General features: G+C 41.7%; 1 protein-coding gene across 1 annotated transcript in view; it reads right to left on the reverse strand.

Moving 5' to 3' along the window:
- Positions 1 to 195: 195 nt before the first annotated feature.
- The window catches only part of helz (helicase with zinc finger), a 64822-nt gene continuing 48016 nt past the window's right edge, over positions 196 to 17001 (reverse strand). Inside the window, exons 22-33 of the mRNA XM_080029493.1 lie at positions 16448 to 16631; positions 14706 to 14934; positions 12979 to 13240; positions 9396 to 9441; positions 8913 to 9100; positions 8387 to 8594; positions 8190 to 8272; positions 7570 to 8077; positions 7198 to 7465; positions 6270 to 6951; positions 5745 to 6018; positions 196 to 4498 (exon numbers count right to left, since the gene is read on the reverse strand). Coding sequence (XP_079885619.1) covers positions 4074 to 4498; positions 5745 to 6018; positions 6270 to 6951; positions 7198 to 7465; positions 7570 to 8077; positions 8190 to 8272; positions 8387 to 8594; positions 8913 to 9100; positions 9396 to 9441; positions 12979 to 13240; positions 14706 to 14934; positions 16448 to 16631 — 3357 coding nt within the window. The 3' untranslated portion in view covers positions 196 to 4073. The remainder of the gene's footprint in view (positions 4499 to 5744; positions 6019 to 6269; positions 6952 to 7197; positions 7466 to 7569; positions 8078 to 8189; positions 8273 to 8386; positions 8595 to 8912; positions 9101 to 9395; positions 9442 to 12978; positions 13241 to 14705; positions 14935 to 16447; positions 16632 to 17001) is intronic.

Consider the following 17001-nt stretch of genomic DNA (forward strand, 5'->3'; position numbering starts at 1 on the left):
GCGATGGCTTGAATGCAACCAAAATTCATTTATATGAAAAAGCTATGCCCTATAGCTTTGAAATGATGGCAATAGCTGCCCCCGAATAAAGATTGTAGACAGTGAGCCAGCTGATACATTCAATTAAGGCACAAAGGCTTCTCTATAGTAATGCTGTGTAATGCACGGCACGAGAAAAGGACAGAAGTCAAGAGGTTTCAATAAAAACACTTTAATAGAGAAACAAATAAAAAATAAAATAAACCTTTGAAATACAGTCTAGATCCTTTATTATAACCACCACCAATTGAAATGAAGAAGAGTAAAACAGATCTATTCATTATTTTGTACCCACGAGAGAGAGAGAGAGCGAGAGAGAGAGAGAGAGAGAGGAGCCAATGGGACTGGGAGGCTGGGAGAACAGGTGTGCCATTGATTCACTGCAGCCAGGGAGGAAGAGAGGAGAGCAAACAGATAACAGTAGGCGATGTGGCGTTTAGAGAGGGCTGAACACAGTGCTCTCTACTGGCTGGGCAAAAGGTTGCTCCCTTTCCACATGCCACACACACACCAGTTGCTTTTTCTTTTTTTGTTGTTATTTTTGGAAATAATTTCTAAGATGATACATGGTGTAGAATTAGTTGGTGAAAATGTTTACAATTAACTTCATCCCAAGAGCAAAGACTCTTGGTTTCCTGTCAAAGTGGTTTAGGAAACAATGGACAAAAGACGAAGCCTTAAAACAAATTAGCCATGATGGAATTTGCTGCAAATAAAATCCCTTTAATATGTCTTTGGCTCAATCTTCTCTGCTTTGAAAATAAATTAAAGTGTAGCTGAAGAAGCAGTGAAATATAAGTATTGCACAACTTCAGAGATTAGCCAGCGACTGTTGTGTGGCAAAGTGATTCCTCGAACAAACCCCACCCCTAAAAGCTCTTGTCAATACGACGCACACACCGGGGGAGCAACCTCCGCTTTAGCCCTGCTAAGAAACTGCAGAAAATAAATGAACTTACATGACCTTTACATATTTGATTGACGTGTTAGTAAAATATTATATTTTGTTGATAATGTCACAAGTTATTGTACACATCAAATTATATACCAAAATTTGACTCTGTAGGTTCGACAAAAAGCTTTTTTTTTTTTCATTTCTTTTTTTCATCCACAAATCAATACAAACTGATAAAAACAGGGATAAAAACCAGCCAGGTCATCTCAACATGCATGAAAATAAAATAAACAGTCTTCACATAAAAAAAAGAAAAGAAAAAAAATCCATGTCGATTGTTGTACAGCTGTGAATTGGTGAGAAAACAGAAGAAGACAAATCCAGCAACATATACTTGGACTATGTATTATACAGTGAAATAAGTTGTCCTACTAAAGCTGCAACAGAAACTCTCCTCTTTGTCAAATCAGCCAGAAACCATCTACAAAAAAAAAAAAAAAAAATCTAAAAAGTTACAAGATGTTGCAACTAGCAACTTGTTTGTTGTTGTCCATTTCTAGAATTATTAGTAGAATTTTTTTTGTGAATTTGCATAATTAAAAAGGGCATACCTCTTCTTTGAACAGCTTCTACAAAATTGAGGCGCTCCCAAAGTTCTTGTTTGTAAATACCTAGAAAATGCATATTTACAAATATGTGTTGTTTTCCGCCAAGTCAAAAAATCTGAACCTTTTTGAATTAAAACAGAGTCAAAATTCTAAAACAGAACCATAGCTTTAATGAAGCTCTCGACTGACTGTTCAAAACACATTGAAGTTATTTGCCGTGGGGTATTAGCTTTTCTGAGGAACGGACATTTTAGGAGATTGAAAAGTGACTAACTGCTGTTTGAACGCAATGAAAAATTGGGATTATTTTATTACAACTAACAATTTCCAGATGGGGCAGTTTGTGTTTTAACAAATGATGAAGAGCATTTAGCAGGAACGTCCACTAGATGACTGTTTCAAGTATTGCATTTATGATAAATGAAAAACATTAGCCGATTATCAGCATTTTATTTTTATATGTATATTTTACCGGCAAGGGGCTTAAATCATCAAGGCTTCCGCTTCCAAGTTATGTCCCCGATGAGGTCTAGGTTGTTGGATTAAAAAATAATGTGGACATAGAGTATAGACGAAGCATGTTTTCAACTAAAGGGTTTGAGATTAATCTACCGCGTTAATATTAATATGCCAGATCAGATCAGAGTAAAAAAGGGTGGGGGGATAATGGAATTCTCCGAATGACCAACAACTTCCACCACATTACCAATTCATTCTTATAATGCACAATCTACAAACAGGCACATAACAGTCATTCGTCTTTGAACAGCTAATAGTACAGGTTTTTTTCCACCACGCTACTTTGGTTAAATCTCGAGTGTTGAAAAAGGGTGGGAGGAGTGTTGTTTGCTTTGAATGCAATGCAATGAGAACATGTTATTGGGAATAGGGAAATGTTTTATGGTCAATGCTTTTGATGCAACGGAGCAAATATCAGTGTAAGAGAGAGATAAGTGATTATTGTTTATTATAAATTCATATTATGCAGGGATTTAAAGATTGTCTTACAGAGAAAACAGCCAAGGATCTTTGGGCAATGTGGGTAACTGACTGCAAAACATCTGCGATGTCAACGGTGTTTTAAAAGCATTTAGAGGATCAATGATGTGAATAAAACACAGTATTTCTTTGATACAGTAACCAAGATGAAGGACATTTCCAGTCAAATAAAAAGCCACAAACATTAGTATGTTATTAATGTGTATTTATAAATTTCATGGTAATTAACTTTTAATCTACAGTTTCAATATACTTTAAGATTTAACCAAAAATGGTAACATTTAGCATGTTCAAAAACGTCTGACTGGCAGTGTTGATCACACCCTCAGTTTCAACTTACCCATCATGATACCCCACTCTGACCTCACCACTCTCGGTTCACTTTCACAAACCCTCAGTTTACGGCAAACCTTTTTAAGAAAGCTCAATGTTCATTAGCGACAAAAAAACAAAAAACAAAAAAACATTTCATATCACCAGCAGTTATTGAAACAAATTCCCTGGTGAAGATTTTGTCAACACAAACAAAATAAATGAAATAAAATAAAACAGAATGACTGAGCATCGGCCACAAGCAAAGCAGTTTTGGGCTAATCTTATCACAGAACGCAAAGTCTGGTGTTCTCTGATCCTTAAAAACAAAAAGAGAAACGACATGGTTGTTGCTCTTCTGAAAATTTCACTCTGTACGTTTTGTTGCTGATGAGACATTGGTGAAAAATAAAATGTGCAATTAATTTTTTTTTTTGTTTTTTTTTTTCCAGTAAATAATCACATTTATTACTAAAATCACAGAAGATAATTCCCAGGTAAGGATGTCTAAGAATTAAGGATCAGAAGCCAACAAACAGAAAAGAATACATAATGCAAAAGCTAGCATGATACAGGAATTTAAGGACATGTCTGTGGCATACAATTCAGTCTTTTATTTTCTTTATATGTACAGATTAGAGGAAAATTTATCTACTTCTATACACTGTTCCATGAAGTTTCTGTCAGTTGACCACTTAGCTTTTGTCTGTTACCACAACTACAGTAGTATGAAAATCAAGACGTAACGTCCACTCAAAACTGAGGAATACAAAATGATAAAAAACGTCAACATACGTACTTATTTAGTAACCAAACAAAACCAACTTCAATAGGGAAAAATCTGCAGATAGCTAAGTGGTCAACCAAATCTCGCCTTTTTTTATTTTTTATTTTATATATTTTTTTTTAGCATTACGTACATATACAAGTGTAGATAATATAAGTATATATTCATATATACATAATGAGTATGTATATATACCAGTAATGCATTCATTATATATACTTATTTTCTTCACAGATATGTGAAACAGGAGAAAAGATGACTGTTACAAATTAAAAGTTAAAATGAAACAAAATGCAGAAAACAAACCTACTGAAAGAAACAAGTTGCAAATGCACTTTGCACTATTTTTTTTTGTGTGTTTTTAGAAACAATTTTACCTTTTTTTTTTTTTTTTTTGTATTTTATCACTTAATTATTATGGGAGAGGTGACACTCATTTAAAGTAGGAATAGTACCCATTGCTACCATTGGAACTTCCTATACTCAGCTCTTGGAGGAGGGAGAGGGGGTCGCTGTTCTTTTTGGCCTGCTCGGGGCGAACAGCTCTGGGTTTGGGTGGAGCGCGAAGGGCACTAGCGTAGGACATAGTGGGCGGCTTGCTAAGATTGGGAGCGCCCTGGCCGGCCTCTGAGGGGGCCTGTGGTGGTGGAGGGGGTGGCGGCTGCTGCTGCTGCTGCTGCTGCTGCTGCTGTTGTTGAGCCTGAGGCGGCTGCTGCTGCTGCTGCTGCTTGTTATTGGGCATGAGAGGGGGGAACTGTCCGAGGTGCTGAAGGGTGTTGAGGGAGTGTGGGTGTGTCTGCTGTGCTGCTGTGGCCTCGGCCTTCACCTGCTCCTCCGTCTGACGATGGGCCTTTGATGCTGCCGGACCCATGGAGAGGACATTAGTAAAAGACAGGAAAGGTAAATTAGACTTGGTCCCAATATAATAAATAGCAGTCCTGCTACCAAAACCACCCTGTGTAAATGAACATTAGCTTATTACAAGGCACTGAATAATGCTGTGTTCTGATTGGTCAATCACGGCATTAAACAGGCAGTTATTTCTCAATGATGCCTGCTGTTAAGGAAAATTCAACGTTGCCATCGACCGACGGACATTCTACTGTTGGACAAACAGTTAAGATGCGAACACCGCACTCGCCGCCGCCGGCGGTTGCTGCGAGAAACGCGCCGCTTGATCATATTCAGCACCGCCCGCTAATAAGCAGGAAAGCCTGCTCTACTCTGGAGCTTTATGCTGGTGCTAACCGGTGTTGTGTGGGATAGTCTGCTGTGCTGATGGTGCTTTGCCCAAATGCCAACCGGTGCCAACTTGGTTCATATAAAGCAAAACCGATAGCTGTACACAGGCAACAGACAAATATTCACAGAACTTACCAGGAAGCCTGACCCTGCTCCTTTTTGTTTTGGTTCTTGTACAGGACGCTGGTGGTGTCATAGAGAACCGGGATCCCGCAAACAGTGACTATTATTTTTTCTTTAATTTTATTTTCCTCTGTCCGTCGTCCCGAAGTGAGTGACGTCGGGAGGAGCTAAACGCTGATTGGCTATCGCGGCGCAGCTAAAAGTTAAATATTTCCAACTTCTGTGAACGCCGCGCAACTTAGCACCGCATGAAACACTCAATGCCTGCCGCTTGATGCAGATTCGTGCGGCGACACGCTTGTACTATGACTTTGTATGGAATCTTGCCGCGAGTCAGAGTGCAGTGTGTTCGCACCTTTCTTTAGGCCTACTGCTCCTTTAAAAAACAATGGAATACCGTTTCAATATGACTTTGAATTTATCTGAAGAGCAGGGAACTTCGTTGTCATGATTAATGTCTGAAAAGACTCCAGTCAAGACGACGTGAGCAAGTTTGGCCACAGAGCGACATAGTTACCGTTGCTATAGAGGATGTTCTGACCATAGCGCACTATTTTTTTAACGCAAATAATACAATTATTTCAAAATTAATAAAACCAAACCTGAAACCATATTATGCCTTGTAACAAGCGAGATAATGTATAGCAAACGCGTTCTGTTTCTGTTCACCTTGTCGGTCTTTATTTTATACATTAACCCTTACATGATTCTCAACGACAGTCTATTTAAGGATACTTACCAAGAAGCTCCCGGTGCTGAGCGAGTGTGCCGGCTCCGTTACATGGAATGTTCTGGAACGGACCGGGACCCCCGCCGTTACTGGGCCAGAGGTCGTGTGGAGGGTAACCGTAGGGGCCGTGTGGGTGCTGATGATGCTGTATGTGGGGATGAGGGTGCTGCTCCTGGGGGTCTGACGCACAGGGCTGGGACTGGTTGGCTGGAGACGATTCATCTGGGTAGCTGGATGAGATACGGCGCTGATAGAGAGGCCGGCCTGGACCCCTGGGTTCATACTGAACAGGCAGTGACATGGATAAAGGAGGGAAAAAGGTGAGAACGAGATGTGAAGTCGGAGTAGTGGGCGATGATGTTTGATTCACTAATACAGTAACTACATGCAGTATATTCCTCAAGTGCCTGTGTCCCCCTAACTCCTCTTTTTTAGACATTTTATTTCAGTATGGTAGATAGGGTGAACAAATGTACTATTTTCATTGATTTATTAAATCACTGAAGATAATAAAAACACATGAATGACCCTTACCTCATCTACATTGTGAATGGCTGTGGCTGCTGATGTTCTGGGGGACAGTGGGTGGTAGGATTCCTGGTCTGGACCTTGACTTTGTTGTTGTTGTTGTTGTTGGTGTTGCTGCTGCTGCTGTTGTTGTTGTTGTTGTTGTTGTTGCTGCTGCTGCTGCTGCTGTTGCTGCTGCTGCTGGTGCTGATGGTGAAGTTGCATCAAGTGGACTTGCTCCTGCCTGCTGGCGTGAGCCATCATGGGCAGTCCATAGGGAAGGCCATGGCCCTGGTTCCCCAGCATGTGGTTCTGCTGTGGTGGACTCACTGATGCAGCTCCACCTTGAGACCACTGGGCCTCTTGCAGAAGGTATTTGACCTGTGAGGGAGGGGGACTGGTAGAGTGGGCTGGAGGCTGATGTGGGTAGCTACCAGTGTTATACAGGGGGTTGCCTGGGTGCTGCTGCTGCAGGGCTGGGTTGTTGAGAAGGTTTTCGTTGAGGAGATGATCTCGGCCGGTGTCGTGGGAGTAAGGTCCTGATGGGAACGGGCCGGCGTGGTTGGAGGAGGATGGCGGCTCACCTGAGGCTCTGGACTGGGACTGACGGTACTGGAGGAGACGGGACTGGGGTGGGGGCTGCATCTCAGCTGCTTCTCTAGCTTCAGGATGCTCCTGTGGGGGCATCTCACGCAAGAGGCCCGGGTACCTGGGAAATCAAATTGTATTTGTTTACACTTGGACATGGTGAATGAAAAACAAATAAGGGTTAACAAGACCCATCCAAAATATTATTGTTCAACTGCTTCAAATTGGACTTTAACTATTGCTGTCTCTTCTTATCGAATAAACACAAAATGTAAACAAACAAAAGAAAAGAAAATAAATAATATTTAGTATCAGGTAACTAGACCATTGCAAATTAAAACTAAAAGCAACTGGAGCTTAGTCTAACCTGGTGAAAGGTGGACCAGAGGAGGCAGAAGTTACAGCTTCATCCTCCATATTGGCACCCAGGCCCCAGCTAGCTGCCCGGAGCAGCTGGTGGGGGAAGCGAGCCATGCCGGGCTGAGCGAGGTGGGCGAGCTGTTGGGGAAGAGGGAAGGCCATGCTGCCCTGGAGGAAAGGGCCTGCTGCCTCCCCCCACTGGCCCAGCCTGGCTGCCTGGTGCTGCTGCTGCTGCTGCTGGCTCAGGGCCTCTAGGGCCATAGGACCCTGCAGGTCTGAAACCACAACCACAAGATTAACTTTAGGGCGCACTCACACTAGGACCTAAATCAAGCAAAAATACCAAACCAATCACTGAAACATATGATGCTCCCCTCACCCAGACTTTCTCCCAGGCTTCCATCCTGTCCATCCTCCCCAAAGCTGTTGACCCTGTTATGCTGTGACAGGCCCGGGTGGTGCCCCCCTGGGTGGCCCATTGGAGTTCTCATGGAGCTATTCATGTCTTCCACCCCTCCAGACTCAGGCCCATCCATGGTGGGAGACTGGACAGGCCTGTGAGGGGGAATGGGGCCGCTGAAGAAGGAAGCGTTGTGGCTACCCCCAGTGTATGCAGGGCTGAGCTGCTGCTGCTGACTCTGTTGGGCCATCCCTGGGTGCTGAGGCTGGCCCACCCGATAAGGAAGCCGGGAAACGGGATACTGTGGGGGGAAGGCTCTTCCACTGGCAGGGTGTGGAGGAAACGCTGGGTTGGGTGGTGCCAGGTGGTAGTTGAGGGGTCTTTGGGCAGCTGAGTGATCTTTTCGATGGAGCACCGCATTAGGAAATCCAACTATACCTTCTGGCTGTGGGTCTAGACCACGACTTTGGCCTGTGTCTAAATCTCCCTGAAACAAGAAATAAAAACCAAACAAAACATTATAAGCAAAAACTCACCTGCAATGGTACTGTGGGTTTACATACAGTAGAAAGGTAAAATGTTAAAGATAAAACCTCAACCTGTTTTTCCTTCATGTCTGCAGTTTTCCTCTCTGGTGTCTGGAGACGGCTTTGTTCTGGCTTTGGACATCCTTCTAATTTACCTAAGAAGAAATCAAAATCAAACGTATAACTGTAGTCTTGGGTATTCTAAACAGTTACTTAATTGACAGGAATATATCTGGTTGCTTCATGTTGTAATTAAAATGAAGGCACACCATTTCTGATAGGGTCTGCCTGTAGCTCCTTGTCTGGGCTGGGCTGGCCCATTCCTAGAGGAGAGGGGTGGGCCACGCCACTGTAAGGGATGGGAGAGCCTCGATTCTGGGCCTGCAACAGATTAAAGTTGTAGGCCATGGCTGCTGCTGGATGGCTCATGATGCGGGGGTCCACAGCAAAGCGATTCTGGTAACCAGGCCAAGGCAGCTGAGGACAATAAAAACACAGCTAGATTATTGATCAATAGAAACCAACCACGTAGCATGCATTGTACCTATAGGTGAGCTACACAATAACAGGAGTAATCTACAGTAAGCTTCAATGCATTTGGGTAATATGACTCAAGAAAATGTAATATTGTATTAATTGTAAAAGGTAATATGCACATATTTTACACATATACTTAAAGGTCCAATCATACTCTTAGAAATGTGTCTTTGTACTTTTGGACATCTCTGGCTCACATTGGCTAAGTGTTCAGGCGGCTTGCATGAGTTAGATTGATACCAGAAGCAGAAAACTTACGGGCAGGGGCATAGACATCACCATGTTCCCACCATACACAGCTGGAACGTAGAGGATACTGGCGCCGGTGTGAGGATCTATCCTCTGAACAGGACTGGGTGACTTGCCCATGGCGGCTGGTGCCCCACCCAAGGGTGGTGTGAATGCCCGGATAGGGTTTCCCATCAGCATGGCTGGGTTGGGTTGGACTGCAATGAAGAGGTAGCAATCAAATACGTGTAAATATCTGTATGAAATTGTTCTTAAAATTGAATGTGCTGACACATTGATTGTAACACACACACACACACACACACACACACACACACACACACACACACACACACACACACACACACACACACACACACACACACACACACACACACACACACACACACACACACACACACACACACACACACACACACACACACACACACACACACACACACACACAGTTTGATAATACAATTACTATATAAGGATGTAGCATACACTCACCAAATCCTTCAGGTGGAAGGTGCTCTGTGTGGTTTGCATGTTTCCCCTGTGAAACAAAATAATCATTAGAAGGTGACAAAGCAAGACTAAACCAGGCCAAAACGAGAAGACAAAGAGAGGTTAGCCAGTGGCCAAAGTGGTAAATCCACAATTCTGACAACTGTAAAACAATATAAGAACCCAGCTCAGAGCTGGGACAGTATAGTCCTGACACATAGCTCAATGAATCCATTATATCAATGTGCATGGATGAAGATATCTACAGCTCAAACAGAACAGGGTGCAGTAAAGATTGTTGTTTTGTTGCAGAAAAGTTTTTGGTGTGTGTGTATGCTTATACATAATATACACTGTTTATGTTGTTGTTTGTGTGTGTAAGAGAGACAGGAAAAAAGGGCAATAGGTTAAGACATGCAGCCAAGAGCCAGTGCTGGAATTTAACACATTTGACTGCCAGGACTTGGCCTTTTCATAGATGGTATGACCTCTACCAGGTGAGCTATCGGGCTGCTGAAGTATCCACTCATTAAAACTAAAAAATTTTTTTTAGAAAACACAATTTTCCAGTTGTTTTATTATTATTTTCTATTATAAAAATATTTTATTATTATAACTGACTGGTAATATGCCCTTTAAATCCCATGTGTCTATTCACAGAATGGTAATCATTAGACAGACAGGGTGCCATACCAACTCTAAATAAACAGGGACTGATTTAGAAACATTACTAGTCTGCTACTGACATACGCCATTTCCGTAACACAATCTCAGATGATCTCTCTAGTGCCCGACAGTTACAGTAAGTACTAAACATGGCCTTTAAATGGTGTGCCAAAGTTACCAAGAGACTCATGCGGAAACCAAAATATAGTGAGAGATTAATAATTGTGAGCTGACTCACAATGGCCTTTTCACTTGTAAACCACAAATTAATGTATTAACATAAAATCATTTAAAAAGGAAAAATCATAATTCCAATAAATCCCCTCAAAAGATCCAAACTATTGATCGATTTATACAATCAACAGCCAATACAGCTTACAGTCCATCCTAGTAAACTAGTGTTTTCCAAAATCTATCATAACACTTAGGAACCATGCAACTGCATTGGAAGAGATATTTCTTTAACATGCAACAGAAAAAAACATTGGTCGACTTTGCGACTATGTGTGTTTTTCATGCCACAACAAGTCCAAATGTCCACCAAGTAAAGGCTATTCTTTCAACTAATAAATGACAATAACTAAACTCCCTCGCTAATGTCTTTCTTCAGGGGGCTTCACACAGCTCCTTCCACTTTATGGGTACACAGAGTTTGAACTGGATCATGATTACTGTTGACACATATGAATGTAAGTACAAGTAAGAACAATGAACACTGGACACACCATACCTGCCTCTTGTATTATTAATCATTACAGGCAAATATACACAACAATCTACTTTGAGTTCTTTCAGTAGATGGTTTTATAGCACGCACTCTCTCCTGCTTCATTGTTGCGTTGACAGATAGTCCTTGACGGTGGATATGCTTCTTTTGAGGAGGCGGAAAGTTAACAACATCCTCCATTTCATATGATCCATTATGTTGCCTTGCTGACATTAAATTGATCTTTCGAGAATAAATAAAGGAAAATGAAATGAAAAATAAAGCTTGTTTTATTTATCTTTTAGGTCATGAACTCTACCCAAATGACTTGGAAACTGTAATTCTATGGAAAAGCAAAAGCAGCTTCACTCGGCTCCTATTTTAGGGCGTAACATAAACTGAAGGTCTTTGGGGAGAAAGATACAAGAAAGATTGGAGGAGGAGGAATTAAGGAAGTTTGACTGTATTACAAAGTATCAGCTTTGATTAACCAGTGATGGGACATTAAGAAAATTGGTAAATGTACTACTTGTTATTTTCCTATTTTTAAATGAACATAAGTGGGCTAAATTTGAAACTACAAAAACCTTATTAATGCAAGAAATATTTTAGCGCAGGTGTCTCACTAGAGTCATTTTTCAAACAGCATGCTAGTGTAGGCCTATAAGATTTATTTTCTGAATTTTCAATGCTGCTTTATTTTTATGTTTTAAATTGGGAAATACATGTTCCAAAACAACCAATAACCTCTGTATCTAAAAAGCAATCAAGCAAGTAGGCTAATAATAACCATTATTGAATTATAGGCTATTGCATTACAGTAGGCCTATTGTCCACAGTAATCGCACAACAGCCCCCCATCCAAAAAGGAACTGTAAAAAGCTGAATTCGCACTTTGATGTGCATAAACATGTTAAGTGCATGGTCCATTATTTTCTTTAGTGTGTCTGCATAATATTGCACTAAAACAGTAGAAGTTTTCTTTAATTGTAATGTATACTGTCTGTATGTTTGCACAAAATAGCAAACAAAATTGCACAATTGAACCTGATCACATCACACCCACACACTGAGCTAATGGTGCTTGATAGAAATTGTCAATCAACCAATTAACACTAGTAATATATTTACACGCTTAAGACATTTAAAGTATAAACTAATTATTATTCTCTAATTAAATTACATTTGTGTGGATTATTATTTTGTTTATATACCAGTGTGGGTGCATCAACCATGTACAGAGGCACCATGCATGGTCTGACCTTTACATAAGCAACACGCTGTATAATGTATGCTGAAGGAAACATTATATTATAAACTGGCAGCCCTATGTCGTTGTATGCTATGCGGCTTTAAGCTACATAGTATGAATGTGGTGGGAGGAAGTGTGTGTGTATGCGTGTGTGTGTGCGTCTCTAAAGCCGACTGATGCTGCGGAGCTGCGGCTCAGTGGGTGATTGCAGCAGGTTGGCAGCTGTGGTGATTTCGTTAACCTTTACCTCAGGGCAGGCCAGCTAAACAATCAAAACCGCACATCCGTCCACCAAACCAGCCATTCTAAATATAATTTCAGGTTGTTTTTCCGTGGCTAAAATGAACAACAATAAAGTAATTTCCGGTAGTGAAAGATAAACGGAGTCATTTTAATAGATATACGCTTTCTGCAGAGCTTTTATCGTTCTTCCTCTCTATGAAAAAAAGCACTCAATCTAATCCATATGTTTGTGATTTCCACAAACCAATAAGTGTCTATGTAACATAGTATATTAACATAGAACCTTGTTTTCTTTCATGTGCAAACAGTACATTTTTAGGATGTATAGAAGATAGACTCATACAGTAACACCATTGTTTGACAGAATCTATTTAGGCCAGCCTTTTGTGCATAAATATTAGATTTGTTCTTCCTAATGTCTACAGTTAAAGGGAGAGTCAGTGATTTTGGCTAAAGCTTATTGTCAAAATCTCATTTGTCAAAATACGCTACCTGTCGATACTGTATATGTGCAGTGTGTTAATACACAGCCTGGGCTCTAAATGGTATGTAAACAGCACACACACATACAGTACATACAGTTACCGGGGGAGATATTTACTGATATTGACAACGTTTGTGTCAAAAAGCATTCAAAATCAGTGACTCCACCTTAAAGTGTCAGGATTTGAATGCCCATATAAGTGGCACTATGCTCCTACTCATCAGAAACAGCTTACCTTAGGGGGTGACTGCTGCTGCTGTGGGCCTGGTTTGTTGGAGGCGGGCTGAGGGTGTGGATGGTGGTGTGAATGGAGCAGAGCAGAGTGGTGTCCCTGCATTGGTCTGAGGGCTCGGGGGATGAACTCTGGGGCCAGGGGGTTCAGCACGTAGGTCTTCTTCAGCTCCAGAGCCTCCAGCTGAGCCTTGATCTGCTCAAAGGTGATGCCGTGGAGGCTGGAGTTCTCGTGGCAGATGGAGACAAAGTGCTCCCAGAATTTCCTGGAAAGGGTGGGAAAAAGAGGAAATAAGAGTTAGAGAGAAGTTTTTACTCAGTCGATCTCTCCTTGTCAAAATTAAAATAGAAAAGAAAATGTTGGATTTTTTCTTTTCCCTCCAGAGATGCACACAAAAACACAGTAATAGGAAAAACATACCGCTTGGAGGCAAAATAGGAGCAGTAAGAATGCACAACAATTATCTCTTATTAGAATCAACAATTAAGTCGTCATACAATTATGACAACAACCAAATATTCTACACATAACTACACAGATTTTTTTTTACTTTTTCAACCTTACCTCGACCTCACACAGAAGTAGTTGAAATATCAGTATGGTCATTAAAGCTGGGGTATATGATTTATGATTGGTCAAAGTTAACATGAGCTGTTCACTTTGACCAATCAGAGCGAGGCTCCTATTCTCTGTTCTTATTGGCTGTTAGGACTGTCCATTCACTTTGGCACGACTTTGTTGGTGTAGAGCGTGTCAGGGAGGGACCATAGGGGAGGGACCAAAGAGAACAAGTGGAGCGGTTGAGGTATTTGAATTCAAATCTCTATCCCAACTGCCATTTTCTCCCCAAATCCTCCAGCACAGCTTTAATTGCCATGCTCCTTCTCTACAGGCTGTCATTTACAACCAACCACAACAGCTAAAGACCTCACAGGTTCCAATCACGAGAAGAGGTGAAGCAGAAAGTTGCTATGGAGATGGGAAATGGGTCTAAGAGGTAGGAAAGCCACAAAACAGTACGAGTACAAATAACAAAGCTCTCATTGTTACAGATTGCTGTTCCTATCGGATAGATGGGTTGCTGAAGGCTTAAAGAGGACCTATGATGCTTTTTGACTTTTATGACCTATAAACGTTGTTATGATGATTCATAGTCATGCTTAACCATACTAAATTATCAAATAATGACTTACATGCATTTCGACGTATTCCCTGCTGACCGTCTGGGGTGTCTGTGCAGAGCACTAAACACTATTCTAGCCAGTCGAGAAGTCACGTCTTCAAAGCGGTCTACCCTTTCATAATTGGTGACGTCGCATAAAAATTGGTGATGTGACCACGCGGATGTTTCCATGTATGGTAATGCTGTCACTTCCCTGTTCGCGTCTGCCTCGCGCCCTTATAGGTCCATGCTCGCGCTTCCCGCCACTGAAAGTGTTTCGGAAGGAAGGTAACCAATCACAACGGAGTGGGGTTTGCAGGAGGGGGGGGAGGGTAGCGGAGATGGCCGATGCACAGGCGGAGGGATCGGAGATTGCCGAAGCACACACACTCAAGTGTTGACAGGATGTGCTGGATCGCCAAAATAAGAGAAAGAGCTTCCCGAAAATCTACATAGTTTTTTGTGATGTGATTCGTGTCAGGTTGCTCTATAGCAGTGTAAAACAAGAAATTAAGACCAGAAAAGTAGTATAATAGGTCCTCTTTAAGTCAATAGTGCCTGTATTTACCTGCAGCGCCCCACAGAGCACAATGCTATCGGGTCTCCCACAACTGCAACCAGGGACTGTGCTCTGGTGATGGCCGTGTTGAGTAGCTTGTAGTTGGAGAGAAATCCATAGTCGAGGTCCTCTGTTGAGTCCTCAACCAGCTGCTCTTTGCGTTTGATGGCAGTCTGCTTGTGCTTGCAGGTGTGTCGCGTCCGCACCGTGCTGAGGAACAGCACCCGGAACTGTTTACCTGTACAAAAACATTTTTTTTTTATTATGAAGTCTCTCAGTACTCTGAAAGTGGTGGGAAATACAGCACAATATTACAAAATCAAAGACCATCGGAGTAATTTCCAATTACATTTAGCTAATTTTGAAAGACAGGGAAGACAGAGTTGACACATTCTGAAGCACATGGCTCCCTCACTGAGAAATAGGCAACACAAGTGTAATATATATATATAAAAGTTCTTAAGTTCCAAATAACTACAAAACTAAATAGAAAAAAAGTATTGATCTTGCAATAATTCTCCTTATCACTACAGAAGCTGTTGATAGTACACATTAATAAACATTCTCTAATAATAATAAAAAATAAGATAAGATCATAATTGAGCTTCATTCACTTTATTAGAACGATTTGGAGAGACAAAGAGAGTCGAAATGGGGCAAGGAGGGGAGGACATGCATAGAACCAACCACGGATGGGATTCAAACCGGGTCTGCTGCAATGAAGACTGAGCCTTTAGGGGGACGTTCTAACCACTTCACCACGAGTGCCCCCAACATCTAATCACTAACCAGAGTATAATCTTCTAATGTGTGTGTATGTATCCACATGTTTCATGTGCCTTTAATGAGGAAGTTAATAACCCGTGGAAAACAGATGGATGCAATTCAAGAGGGAATTGTATTGGATGAGGGAGTGGAGATATTTGGGGAAGAAACATATTCTTCTTATGCTGGGACTGGAGGATATGAAGGACAATATAAACATTGATAACTGCAGTAGAACACAGAAGGGATTGGTCTTAATGGCTCCTAGTCTGTAGCCACTTCAAGATGTGCTGCTTGGATTTTGATGGGTGTCTATTCGCGCTGCTCCTAACACCGGTAGTGTAATAGTGAGGATAGATGCGCAAGTGCTGGCTTGACTAGGGCTTTTGCAGTTTACTACAGAACTGCTGATCCAAACAACTTCACACTGCACTCCCTTAGGTTTTCAGCAACACACCCATCAATTGTGAAGGACACACACACACACACACACACACACACACACACACACACACACACACACACACACACACACACACACACACACACACACACACACACACACACACACACACACACACACACACACACACACACACACACACACACACACACACACACACACACACACACACACACACACACACACACACACACACACACACACACACACACACACACACACAAAGACGTCTATCCGTTCTAGAAAGATGTAGCTGTCATTTCCAGCATCACTTTGACTAAAAGAAAAAGTCACCAATATAATCTCACAGACAGAAATGGGTGAGAAAGACTTCATGGAGTAATATTATTGAGACACTTAAGGGATTTAAATGTTTGGATTGGTTGTAAATCTAATTATGTTAATATACGTGTACATCAATGTTGCACTAGTTTCAGTGTTTTACTAAAGTAACTATACACATATACAACTCCTTACTATTGATACAAAGCATGAGCATGTTGGCTAATCATTTCTTTCTTACCTTGGACATTGAGCACTCTTTCCACGCTGACCTCATGCATTCTCTTCTTTCGGAGTTCGGCGCGAATGCGGAACACCTGGTCGGCGTACGGTGACACCACTCCAATGCTGCCGTCGTCCAGCTTTCCCCAAGCCACCGGCCACTTTTTGCGCAACTCCTCAACCCGCTCCACGATCTCAAATACCTACGGAGATGGAGAAGCAACATGAAGACAAAGAGGCCACAACAATGCTCAAGCCCATTCTCTCTTCAACACATGCACGCACAAGTGGAAAGTCAGAGACCAAGGGGATAGCTTTCACTCAGGTTAAGACGCGTCAGTAGGGGACACAATATTTGAAGAATAAAAGCGATTTTTTAATGCACTGTTTGGAACCGAGACATCAAAGTCATCGGATAAATAGGAAGCTATGGCCTGATGAGGTTAACTCACCAATGGACTCTATTTGAGAATAAAGCACAAGTTGTTATTAAAATCCATATTGTTGTTTTTGTTTTTTCTCATATGAGCAGTTTTTCCATTCGTGTTCAAAGCGTTAGCTCCTTTTCGAGAC

The sequence above is a fragment of the Ammodytes marinus genome (assembly GCF_949987685.1).
Source record: "Ammodytes marinus genome assembly, chromosome: 6".
Taxonomy (NCBI): domain Eukaryota; kingdom Metazoa; phylum Chordata; class Actinopteri; order Uranoscopiformes; family Ammodytidae; genus Ammodytes; species Ammodytes marinus.